General features: G+C 57.9%; 1 protein-coding gene across 1 annotated transcript; it reads left to right on the forward strand.

Annotated features, from left to right (window-relative positions):
• The first annotated feature begins 38 nt into the window (after positions 1–38).
• LOC116990017 (helicase SKI2W-like) lies at positions 39–12,518 on the forward strand. Its single transcript, XM_033047541.1, has 9 exons — positions 39–585; positions 2,621–2,757; positions 5,040–5,199; positions 6,164–6,290; positions 7,157–7,367; positions 8,730–8,840; positions 9,867–10,085; positions 11,035–11,175; positions 12,297–12,518. Exons 1-9 carry the CDS (start codon positions 39–41, stop codon positions 12,495–12,497), a joined length of 1,854 nt encoding a protein of 617 aa, XP_032903432.1. The 3' UTR covers positions 12,498–12,518.
• Positions 12,519–12,783: the final 265 nt, after the last annotated feature.

Raw genomic sequence — 12,783 nt, forward strand, 5'->3', positions numbered from 1 at the left:
GACCGCAAGCTGAGAGCAGAACTGCTTCGGTCAATGTAATGTCACTCAGAGAGTTCAACAAGATCAGGAACACTGAACTGATGAAAAATGACTCCTCCACCCTGCATGCCTACAGGGGGGAGGTCCTTCACCCTCTGGAAAAAGCTGGTCTGAAATGCACTGTCAATGAACAAACAAAAAACCTTATGTTCTACATTGTCCAGCCCAACTCTGAATCCCTACTTGGCATCAGTGCATGCCACGACCTGGGTCTGGTTTATTTCTGGCGTGCTGCCCGGCTGGCCTTGAAGGGCCCTCGCCAGGTGGGCGGGGACGACGACCCCGAGGTCAGGAGCTGGAGGGCGTCGGTCGCCCTGCTGTTCGCCGTCTCCGGGAGCTTCGTGGCGCTTCCCATCACGGTGATCCACGCCTGGGTCGGGGTGAGCGAGACGGTGATGTTCCGCGGCACCCGCTCGCTGTACGCGGCCGTGCAAGTCGCGATGCTGCTGAAGTGCCTCGGTTCCTGCACAAACACCTGTGTGTTCGCGCTCACCCAGAGCAGGTTCAGAACGCAGATGATCGCCCTGCTCACATCCCCCTGCGCTGGTCTGTGCATAGGTGTTAAGGTGAGGGGAAAAGATTCACGAGGAACCTGAGGGGTACCCTTCAGCCAAACCTGCTCACACTGGCCACCATGCTCCATCTACGCTAATCCCACCTGCCTGCATTTGACCCATATCCCTCCAAACATGTCATATCCAAAATGCAGGTGCAACTCAGCGGGTGAGGCAGCATCTATGGAGCGAAGGAAATAGGCAACGTTTCGGACGGATGTGAGGATGGTGGGGGGAGAAGAAAGGAAGAAGTGGAGCCAGTGCTGAGGGAGAGCTGAGAAGCGGAGGAGAAAGTAAGGGCCACCTGAAATTGGAGAAGTCAATGTTCATGCCGCTGGGGTCTAAACTGCCCAAGCGAAATATGAGGTGCTGCTCCTCCAATTTACGGTGGTCCTCACCATGGCCATGGAGGAAGCCCAGGCCAGAAAGGTCGGATTGGGAATGGGTGGGGGAGTTGAAGTGCTGAGCCAACGGGAGATCAGGTCGGTTATTGCGGACCGAGCAGAGGTGTTGGGCGAAGCGATCGCCAAGCCTGCGCTTGGTCTCACCGATGTAGAGCAGCTGACACCTAGAGCAGCGGATGCAATAGATGTGGTTGGAGGAGGTGCAGGTGAACCTCTGCCTCACCTGGAAAGACTGCTTGGGTCCTTGGATGGAGGCAAGGGGGGGAGAGATGCCTACTTTGAAGAGGTTATCCTCCTCAAGGTATGTCATATCCATGTACTTGTCTCAATATTTATTGAACGTTGTGATAATGTCCTGTACTTAGAACTTGGAACTTAACACTGGAACACAATGTCCGTGCCGCAATGTCCATGCCAAACGCGATGGCAAGATCAGCTAATCTCTATGTGACCGCGTGGGTTTCCTCTCGGTGCTACATGTCCTTCCACATCCTATGTATTTTGTAGGATAAGTGGACTCTCCAAATTGCCCATTAGAGTATAAGGATTTCTCCCCTCTCCCCTCTTCTCCCCTCTCCCGTCTCCCATCGTGCAAACGGTATAGAAATATGGAAACGCACACCTCAAGTTTCATGGATGGTTTCTTCCCAGTTGTTATCAAGAAACTGAAGCATCATACCACAACCAGTGAGCAGTGCTGAACTACTACCCACCTCATTGGTGACCCTCGGACTATTGTTTTTACGGAATTTATTAGATTAACCTTGCACGAACGTTATTCCCTTATCATAGTCTGAAGAAGGGTTTCGGCCCGAAACGTCGCCTATTTCCTTCGCTCCATAGATGCTGCTGCACCCGCTGAGTTTCCCCAGCAATTGTGTGTACCATTCCCTTATCATATATCTGTACACTGTGGACGGCTCGAGTGTAATCATGTATTGTCTTTCCGCTGACTGGGTAGCACACAACAAAAAGTGTTCACTGTTCCTCCGTACTCGTGACCACGAACAAAACTAAATTATTCCTACTGTGTGCTTCGACTAGGGAGACAGATAGACTCTTTTATTGGTCCAGATTTTTAAAAACAACATTGATTGGTAAGTTAGAGAAAAGTTGGTCATGTCCTGTAGTCAATAAAGTGTAACAATTGGTATGACGTTTCACACAATGCATGACATCTCCCACGAGTTAAAACAAGATCAAGATATGTGTAGGAAAGAACGGCAGGCGATGATTTAAATCAAAGAAAGACACAAAAAGCTGGAGTAATCGATCAAATAGTAAGCTATTTGATATCCGATCATAGCTGATGTATTTTTCCCTCTCTGCCCCACTTATAGCAACTTATATCCATGTGCCTATCTAAAAGCCTTTTAAACGCCGCTATCGTATTTGCCACCACCACCCCTAGCAGCAGCAGCGGCCACACGGCATCGGAGCTGGAGCAGCGGCAGCGGCGACCTGGCCTTGGAGCTGGGACAGCGGCGACCAGAACTCGGAGCTGGGGAACGTTCCGGCGGCAGCGGCCACTCGACCCGACCGCGGGCCCAGTGGACGACAGCGTCTTTGGAGTGTGGGAGGAAACCAAAGTTCTCGGAGAAAACCCACGCCGGTCACGGGGAGAACGTACAAACTCCGTCCCGTTGACCCCGCAGAAGATGATCATGGAGTCGACCAGTGTGCTGAAGGCTTTGTCGGCGGGCCGAGTGGTGGTGGTGAAGAACCGGCAGCACAATAATGCTCTGGGGGTTATCCTGCAGGTAGGTGTGGGGGAGGGGAGGGGGGGGGGGGGTGGGACGGGTGGGGAGGCTGAGCGTAATGGATCAGATGTTGACTGTATAGGACGCAACGACACAATCCGTCTGTCGACACAAGATTCTGGAGGATTCACTCACTCACCCACTCACTCACTCACCCTCTCACTCACCCACTCACTACCCCACCCAGGAGAGAGTGAGCGGGGTGAGACTGGTCCTTGATGCTACTGGTCTTGCCGAGGCAGCGTGAGGTGTAGATGGAGTCGATAGAAGGGAGGTCGGTTCGTGGGTGATGCTCTGGGCTGCGTCCACAATTCTCTGCAGTTCATAAAACTGAAAATCCAAACTGTCCCAGGATGTCGAGGTTCAGTACGTTTCAACGAGGTGCCCACTCATCCTTCTAAACACCAGCTTAGGCACAAAATGTTGGAGTAACTCACCGGGACAGGCAACATCTCTGGAGAGAATGAATGGGCGACGTTTCGGGTCGAGACCCTTCTTCACACTGATGTCAGGGGAGGGGGCGGGACAGAGATAGAATGTAGTCGGAGACAGTAAGACTGGTGGGAGAACTGGGAATGGGGAGGGGATGGAGAGAGAGGGAAAGCAAGGGTTACTTGAAGTTAGCGAAGTCAATGTTCATACCGCTGGGGTGTAAGCTGCCCAAGTGAAATATGAGGTGCTGCTCTTCCAATTTGCGCTGGGCCTCACTCTGACAGTGGAGGAGGCCCAGGACAGAAAGTGCAGGATTGGAAGGAACTGCAGATGCTGGTTTACACCGAAGACAGACACAAAATGCTGGAGTAACTCAGCCGAACAGGCAGCGTCTCTGGAGAGAAGGAATGGGTGAGGTTTCGAGTCTGAAGGAGGGTCTCGACCCGAAACGTCACCCATTCCTTCTCTCTAGAGATGCTGCCTGACCCGCTGAGTTGCTCCAACATTTTGTGCCTACGCTGGTGTTTAGAAGGATGGTACAAAGAAGGTACATTTCGTATGCTCCACTGTGAAATCTCCTCAAGATATGCCTACAGAGGTTCACCTGCACCTCCTCCAACCTCATCTACTGTATCCACTGTTCAAGATGTGGACTCTTATACATCGGCGAGACCAAACGCAGACTGGGCGATCGTTTCACTCAACACCTTCGCTCAGCCCGCCTAACCAACCTAATCTCCCGGCTGCTAAACACTTTAATTCCCCTTCCCATTCTACAGAATCACAACTCTCTGGGTGGAAAAGTTTTTCCTCATCTCCGTTCTAAATGGACTACCCCTTATTCTTAAACTGTGTGGCCCCTGGTTCTGGACTCACCCAACATCGGGAACGTGTTTCCTGCCTGTAGCGTTTCCAATCCGTTAATAATCCGATATGTTTAATCCTATATTTAATCCCCTATCATTAATAATCCTATATGTCAATAAGATCCTCTCTCATTCTTCTAAACTCCAGAGTGTAGAAACCCAACCGCTCCATTCTATCAGCATGTGGTACAGTCCCGCCATCCCGGGAATTAACCTGGTGAACCTAAACTGCGCTCCCTGAATAGCAAGAATATCCTTCCTCAAATTTGGAGACCAAAACTGCACACAATACTCCAGGTGTGGTCTCACCAGGGCCCTGTACAACTGCAGAAGGACCTCTTTGCTCTTATATTTAACTCCTCTTGTTACGAAGGCCAACATGCCATTCGCTTTCTTCACTGCCTGCTGTACTTGCATGCTTACTTTCATTGACTGATGAACAAGGATCCCCATATCCTGTTGTACTTCCCCTTTTCCCAACTTCACACCATTCGGATAATAATCTGCCTTCCTGTTTTTGCTACCAAAGTGGATAACCTCACATTAATCTGCACCTGCCATGCACCTGCCCACTCACCCAACCTGTCCAAGTCACCCTGCATTCGCATAGTATCCTCTTCACAGTTCACACTGCCACCCAGCTTTGTGTCATCTGCAAATATGCTGATGTTACTTTTAATCCCTTCATTATTGTATATTGTAAATAGCAGCGGTCCCAGCACCGAGCCTTGCGGTACCCCACTAGTCACTGCTGGTCCCAGCACCGAGCCTTGCGGTACCCCACTAGTCACTGCTGGTCCCAGCACCCAGCCTTGCGGTACCCCACTAGTCACTGCTGGTCCCAGCACCCAGCCTTGCGGTACCCCACTAGTCACTGCTGGTCCCAGTACCGAGCCATGCGGTACACTGCTGGTCAGGTTATCGGACACGGTGCCTCTCCCCACCCCCCCCCCTCCACCCTCACTCTGCCCCCTCTCACCGCAGGTCTCCACGGACTCTGGTGGACGCACCTTCACCGCGCTGGTGCTGTGTGAGGCCCGGCGGGGGGCCGATGAGGGGGAGGACGATGGGGGGACGCTGGAGGAAGAACCCACAGCCCCCACCCCCGAACAGCTGCTGACCAACAAGCTCTTCCTGCCAGAGGGTGAGTGTCTGGCACGCGGCATGTGGGCCGCCCCCCCCTCACCCTCACCCCCCCCTCACCCCATTCCGACCCTCACCCACCCCACCCTCATCCTCACCCTCATCCTCATCCATCCTCACCCCCCTTACTATCGCCCTCTCCACTCCCCTCTCTCCCTCTTTTCTCTCCCCTCTCCTCCCTTCTCCTCTCTCCCTCCCCCTCTCCTCCCGTCTCTCCTCTCCCCTCTCTACCCTTTCCTCCCCCCTCTCTCTCCCTCTACAATCTCGTCCCCTCTCACGTCCTCCTCTACTTCCCCCCCCAACCCTCTCTCCCCTCCCTCTCTCTCTCCCCCCCACCCTCCTCTCCACTCCTCTCCACTCCTCTCCCCTCTTCTCCCCCTCTCACCCTATTTCCTCCTCTCCCCCACTCTCCCCCTCTTCCCCCTCTCCTCTCTCCCCCTCCACACTCTCCTCTCCTCTCTCCCCCCTCCTCTACTTCCCTCTCCCCCTCTTCTCCTTTCCTCTCTTCCCTCTCCCCTCTCACCGTCTCGTCCCCTCTCAACCACTCCTATACTTCCCTCCCCGCCCCCCCCTCTCTCTCCCCCCTCTCACCCTCTCATCCCCTCACCCCCCCTCTACTTCCCTCCCCGCCCCTCCCCTGCCCTCTCCACCCCTCTCCTCTTCGGAGGGGTATTACATTCAGTCGGGCTTGTGGGGAGGGGGTTCGGGGAGAGGGAGGGGGTCGGCATGGCTGTGCGATCATGTGTGAATGGGTCAGTGGGGGGTGGCCGCCGTTGACCATTGACCTGTGACCCCGGCCTGCTTCCCTGTGACCCCCGGCGTGCTGCTGACCAGTAACCCCTGGCCATTGCTGACCTGTGACCTCCGGCCGTTCCTGACCTGTGAGCTTTGGCCGTTGCTGCTGACCTGTGACCCCCGGCCGTTGCTGACCTGTGACCCCGGCCATTCTTGACCTGTGACCCCAGGGCCCTGCGGCCACGCGGTGGTGAAGCTGACCCCAGCGGACATCGGCAGCGTGACGGTCAAGACTCTCCGGATCAACGCCGACAAGATCATCGACGACTTCAAGAAGCGGCAGATCCCACGCTTCAGGTACCCAGCCCTGTCAGCCAACCCCCGCACCCACTACCCACTAACCCACCCACCCACCCACCCACTGACCCACACACCCACCCATCCACCCACGCCCCACACACCCGCTCACCCACCCACGCGCCACCCAGCCACACACCTGTGGGTGACTCAGTGGGTGGGTGAGTTGGTTTGGATGAGTGGGTGAGTGAGTGGGTGGGTGAGTGGGTGAGTGAGTGAGTGGGTGAGTGAGTGGGTGAATGAGTGAGTGGGTGAGTGAGTGTGGGTGGGTGGGTCAGTGAGTGAGTGGGTGGGCGGGTGGGAGAGTGAGTGGGTGGGTGAATGAGCGAGTGGGTGGGTGGGAGAGTGGGTGAGTGAGTGTGTGGGTGGGTGGGTCAGTGAGTGGGTGGGTGGGTCAGTGAGTGGGTGGGTGGGAGAGTGAGTGGGTGAGTGGGTGGGTGAGTGGGTGAGTGGGTGGGTGAGTGTGTGGGTGGGTGGGTCAGTGAGTGGGTGGGTGGGAGAGTGAGTGGGTGAGTGGGTGGGTGAGTGGGTGAGTGGGTGGGTGAGTGGGTGGGTGGGTGGGAGAGTGGGTGGGCGAGTGAGTGGGTGGGAGAGTGAGTGGGTGGGTGGGTGGGAGAGTGGGTGAGTGGGAGAGTGAGTGAGTGGGTGGATGAGTGAGTGAGTGGGTGGGTGGGTGGGTGTGTGGGGTGTGTGAGTGGTTGGGTGTGTGTGTGGGGGGTGTGAGTGGGTGGGTGGGAGAGTGGGTGGGCGGTTGGGTGAGTGGGTGGGTGGGTGGGAGAGTGGGTGGGCGGTTGGGTGGGTGTTTTGCTGGGTCAGCTCCAGTGGGTGGGGGTCTCACCCCGCTCTCTCTCTCTCTCTCCCCCCAGGAGCGATGCCCCGGGCGCGTCGGTGACGGCAGCCACGCAGGAACTGGTGAGGTTGGCGGAGGGCAGCCCGGGCGGGGTGGCCAGCCTCGACCCCGTCAGCGAGTTGCAGCTCCGAGACCTGGAGCTGGTGGAGGTTTACAGCCGAGCTCGCCGGCTCGGGGAGGCCCTGAGCAGCTACAAGTGTGTACATAGCCCCCGCTTCTCCAGCGAGGTGGGTGTCCCCTCACCCCAATCCCCTCCCCTCCCCTCCTCAGCCCCTCTCTCCTCCGCACAGACCCATCTCTCCCCCACACGCCCCTCACCCCCCCAACCCCTCTCCCCTCACCCCGATCCCCCGCACAGTGACACAGTGTGTACATAGCCCCCGCTCCTCCAGCGAGTTGGGTGTCCCCAACCCCCAACCCACACCCCCCCAATCCCCTCATTCCTCCCACACCCCCTCACCCTCCCAATCCCCACCCCCACACCACCTCACGCACCCAATCCACACACCCCCAATCTCCCCCCCCTCCTCCCCTCCTTCCCTCACCTCCCTCTCACCCCCTCTCTCCGCCGCACAGACCCATCTCTCCCCCACACCCAATCGCCCCAATCACCCGTACAGCGACACAGTGTGTACGTAGCCCCCGCTTCTCCAGCGAGGTGTCCCCAACCCCCACACCCAATCCCCTCACCCCGCCCACACCTCCTCACCCCCCCAATTCCCTCCCCACTCCCCTTCTCCCCTTCCCCACTCCCCTCCTCCCCACTCCCCACATCTCCCCCTCACCCCCACACAGACCCATCTCTCCCCCACACCCCCCCAACCCCTCTTCCCTCACCCCAATCCCCGCACAATGAATCAGAGTGTACATAGCCCCCGCTTCTTCAGTGAGGTGGGAACCCACACCCCAACCCCCTCACCTCCCTCACCCTCTCCCCCTCACCCCCTCTCTCCCCCACACGGTAATCTCTCTCCCCTCGCACAGCGACCCATCTCTCCTTCCCCCCCCCCCCACTCCACACACACACACACACACACAAAATTTGAGGAAGGACATTCTTGCTATTGAGAGAGTGCAGCGTAGGTTCACCAGGTTAATTCCCGGGATGGCGGGACTGTCATACGCTGAGAGAGTGGAGCAGCTGGGCTTGTACACTCAGGAATTTAGAAGGATGAGAGGGAATTCTCATTGAAACATATAAGATTATTAAGGGATTCGACACGCTAGAGGCAGGAAACATGTTCCCGATGTTGGGGGAGTCCAGAACCAGGGGCCACAGTTCAAGAATAAGAGGTCAGCCATTTAGAGCGGAGACGAGGAAACACTTTTTCTCACAGAGAGTTGTGAGTCTGTGGAATTCTCTGCCTCAGAGGGCGGTGGAGGCCGGTTCTCTGGATGCTTTCAAGAGAGAGCTAGATAGGGCTCTTAAAGATATCGGAGTCAGGGGATATGGGGAGAAGGCAGGAACAGGGGTACTGATTGTGGATGATCAGCCATGATCACATTGAATGGCGGTGCTGGCTCGAAGGGTCAAATGGCCTACTATCTAACCTATTATCTAACCCCCCTCTCTCTCTCTCCCCCCGCAGTACACACGGATACACGAGCGGATGGTGATCAAGGATGAGCTGGAGCGACTGTGTTACCTGGTGTCAGACCAGAGCCTCCTGTTACTGCCAGAGTACCAGCAGCGCATCCAGGTGAGGGGGGGAGGGAGAGAGGGGTGGGGGATGGGGGGGAGAGAGGAGGGGACGGGAGAGGGAGGGGGGAGATGGGGGAGAGGAGGAGAGGAGATCATTAGGGTGAGAGGAGGACTGGAGAGGGGGGGGTAAGGGTGGAGTGTAGGGGGGACAGGTAGATGGAGAAGAGAGATGGATGTTAGAGACGGTGGTGAGCCGTGAGGGAGGGCATCGTAGTAGGAGTGCTGGGTTTTGTATAGAACGGGGAGACAGAGGGAGAGAGGAGAGTCGGGGAGGGGAGGGTGCGAGTGAAAACCCACGCAGGTCACGGGGAGAACGTGCGAACTCCGTACAGACAGCACCCGTAGTCAGGATTGAACCCGGATCCACAGCGCTGTGAGGCAGCAATTCTACCGCTGCGCCACCGTGGGAGGGGGTAGAGGGAGGGGAAGGGCTGGGTTCGACGGGAGTGGGGGGGCAGGAGTGAGTGGGGGGGGGGAGTTTGGGGGAGCAGAGAGGAGGGGGTTGAGGGGTGAGGGGAGTGAGTGAGATTGGAACCCTTCGTATCACTTCACTGCGTCTTGCTCTCTCTCCTCCTCCCCCCTCCTCTCTCTCTCCCCCCTCTCCCTCTCTTCCCCCACTCCCGCTATCCCCCTTTCTCTCTCCCCTCCTCTTCCCCCTCTCTCTCCTTCCTCTCTCCCCCACTCTCACTCTCTCTCCCCCCCTTTCGCGCTCCCCTCCTCTTTCCCCCTCTCTCCCCTCACTCTCTCTCCCCGCTCTCTCCCCCCCTCTTTCTCCCGCCCCGTCTTCCGCTCTCGTCTCCCACCCTCCTCTCCTTCCCCCTCTTTTCCTTTCCCCCCAGTCCCTCTCTCCCTCTCCCTCCCCCTCTCACCCTCTCTCCCCCTCCATCTCCTCCTCCTCCCTCTCCTCCTCTCCCTGTCCCTCCCCCCTTTCTCCCCCTCTCTCTCCCCCTATCTCCCTCTCCTCCCCCCTCCATCTCCTCTTCCCTCCTCTCCCTCCCCCCTCCTCTCTCTCCCCGCCCCCCAGGTTCTGAAGCGTCTGCACTATGTGGATAGCAGCAGTGCGGTGCAGCTGAAGGGCCGAGTGGCCTGTGAGATCAGCAGCCACGAGCTGCTGGTGACGGAGATGGTGCTGGAGAACGTTCTGACGGAGCTGCAGCCCGAGGAGATCGTGGCCCTGCTGTCCTGCATGGTCTTCCCGCAGAAGAGCCAGCTGCAGCCGCAGCTCAGTGCAACGCTGCAGCAGGTCAGAGACGGGGGGAGAGCGGGAGGGAGAGAGGGAGAGAGAGGGGAGCACAGAGAGAGAGAGAGAATCCAGCTACAGCCACTCTGTGCCAGGGAACCCTGCCTCTAGCGTGTCCAAACCCTTAACAATCTTATATGTTTCAATGAGATCCCCTCTCATCGTTCTGAACTCCAGAGCGTACAAGCCCAGCCGCTCCATTCTCTCAGCATATGACAGTCCCGCCATCCCGGGAATTAACCTTGTAAACCTACTCTGCACTCCCTCAATAGCAAGAATGTCCTTCCTTAAATTAGGGGACCAAAACAGCACACAATACTCCAGGTGTGGTCTCACTAGGGCCCTGTACAGTTGCAGAAGGACCTCTCTGCTCCTGTATTCAATTCCTCTTGTTATGAAGGCCAACATGCCATTCGCTTTCTTCACTGCTCTGGAGCGTGGGGGGCGGGGGGAGTGTGTGTGGGGGGTGTGTGTATGAGGGGGTCTGCGTTGTGAGTGCGTGGGGGGAGGAGTGTGTGGGGGGGTGTGTGTGTGGGGGGGGGGGTGTGTGGTGTGTTGTGTGGTGGGGGGAGGAGTTTTGTGGGGTGTTGTGTGTGGGTGTAGTGTGTGTCGCGGGGTGTGGGTTTGTTTTGGGGTGTTTGTAGTACCTTGGGTTGTGGGGGGGTGTGGGCGGGGAGGGAGTGTGTGTGGGCGGTGGGTGTGTGTGTGGGGGGTGTGTGTTGGGAGAGTGTGTGCGGGGGGTGTGTGTGGGGGTTGTGTGTGGGGAGAGTGTGCGGGGGGGAGTGTGTGTGGGGAGGAGTGTGTGTGGGGTGGTATGTGTGGGGGGGTGTTGGCGGGGAGAGTGTGGCTGGAGGGGGGGGGGGGCAGTGTGTGTGGACGGGGGGGTGGAGTATGTGGGGGGTGGTGTTTTCTCCCCGGGGGCTGACCCACCGTGTCTACCCCGTGTGGACAGGGCGTGGAGCGGATCCGGGCGGTGGCCGAGCGGGTGACGGCGCTGCAGCGGGACTGCGGGGTGCGGGACACGGGCGAGGATTACGTGGAGCAGCTGCGGTTCGGCCTGGTGCATGTGGTGTATGAGTGGGCCCGCGGCATGGTGAGTGGCGGGGGGGGGAGGTGGGGGGCGGGGAGATAGAGAGGAGGAGGGGATGGAGGGAACACAGAGAGGGGAGGTGAGGGGGGAGAGCGAGTGGGAGTAGGGGGGAGTGGTGAGAGGGTTTCTCCCCTGTTGGAGAGTTCTGGGGAAGGAGAGGGGAGAGAGAGCGGAAAGAGCTCTTTTTCTTTTCTGTTCTTTTCACCTCTCTGGGAAGATCTTGGGGGAGAGGGGGAGAGAGCTGTGTTTGCAGTCCTCCGGTGGGGGGAGAAGGGTGGGGGAGTTTGTGCTACGCGACCAGAGGGATCGGGAAATGTGGGAGACAGACCCGGTTTTCCCGGGAGACAGATGGCTAGTGAGGGGGTGGATGGGCCGAGCGTTTGAATGGGGGACTCTCACACCTCTTCTCTTCCCCCCCTCTCTTCTCTTCCCCCTCTCTTCTCTTCCCCCTCTCCACTCTCTTCCCCCTCTCCTCTCTTCCCCCTCTCTCTCTCCTTCTCCCCTCTCTCTCCCCCTCTTTTCCCCCCTCCTCTCTTCCCCCTCTCCACTCTCTTCCCCCTCTCCACTCTCTTCCTCTCCCACCTATGTTCTTTCCACTCTCTCCCCCCTCCCCCTCCCCTTTTCTCCTCTCTCTCCCTCTCCTCGCCCCTCCCCCATTCCCTTTCTCCTCCCTCTCCATCTCTCCCCCCTCTCCATCTCTCTCTTCCCCTCTCCATCTCTCCCCCCTCTCCATCTCTCCCCCCTCTCCATCTCTCCCCCCTCTCCATCTCTCTCCCGTCTCCATCCCTCTCCCGTCTCCATCCCTCTCCCCGTCTCCATCCCTCTCCCCCCTCTCCCCCTCTCCATCTCTCCCCCCCTCTCCATCTCTCTCCCCCTCTCCATCCCTCTCCATCCCTCTCCCCCTCTCCATCTCTCTCCCCTCTCCATCCCTCTCCATCACTCTCCCCCCTCTCCATCCCTCTCCCCTCTCCCATTCCCTCTCACTCCCCGTTCCCCCTCACCTCCCCACTCCCCTCATCTCTCTCCCTCACCTGTCCACTCCCCTCATCTCTCCCCCTCACCTGTCCACTCCCCTCATCTCTCCCCCTCACCTCTCCACTCCCCCCTCTCTCTCCCCGCGGCAGCCGTTTGCCCAGATCACGCGGCTGACGGACGTGCAGGAGGGGATCATCGTGCGCTGTATCCAGCGGCTGAACGAGACGTGCCGGGACGTGCGCAGCGCCGCCCGCATCATCGGCGACCCCACGCTGCACGCCAAGATGGAGCAGGCGTCGCAGCTGATCAAGCGAGACATCGTCTTCGCCGCCAGCCTGTACACCCAGTGAATAAACAAGCTCGTCCACACAGTCACCGCGTCCTCCCCTCTGTACACACCGCGGAAATAATCCACTGCCTACCCTGACTAAAATGATAAAATGGTCATTATTAAATATAAATAGCAAAGGCACGGGAGAAACTAGAAACTAGAACTAGGGGACATAGTTGCAGAATAAGGGGGGGCTCTTTTAAAACTGAGATGAGGAAGAACTTCTTCACCCAGAGGGTGGTTAATTTATGGAATTCACTGCCCCAGGGAGCAGTGGAAGCAGAAACTTTAAATATATTTAAGAC

Source organism: Amblyraja radiata, chromosome 30 (genome assembly GCF_010909765.2).
Source record: "Amblyraja radiata isolate CabotCenter1 chromosome 30, sAmbRad1.1.pri, whole genome shotgun sequence".
Taxonomy (NCBI): domain Eukaryota; kingdom Metazoa; phylum Chordata; class Chondrichthyes; order Rajiformes; family Rajidae; genus Amblyraja; species Amblyraja radiata.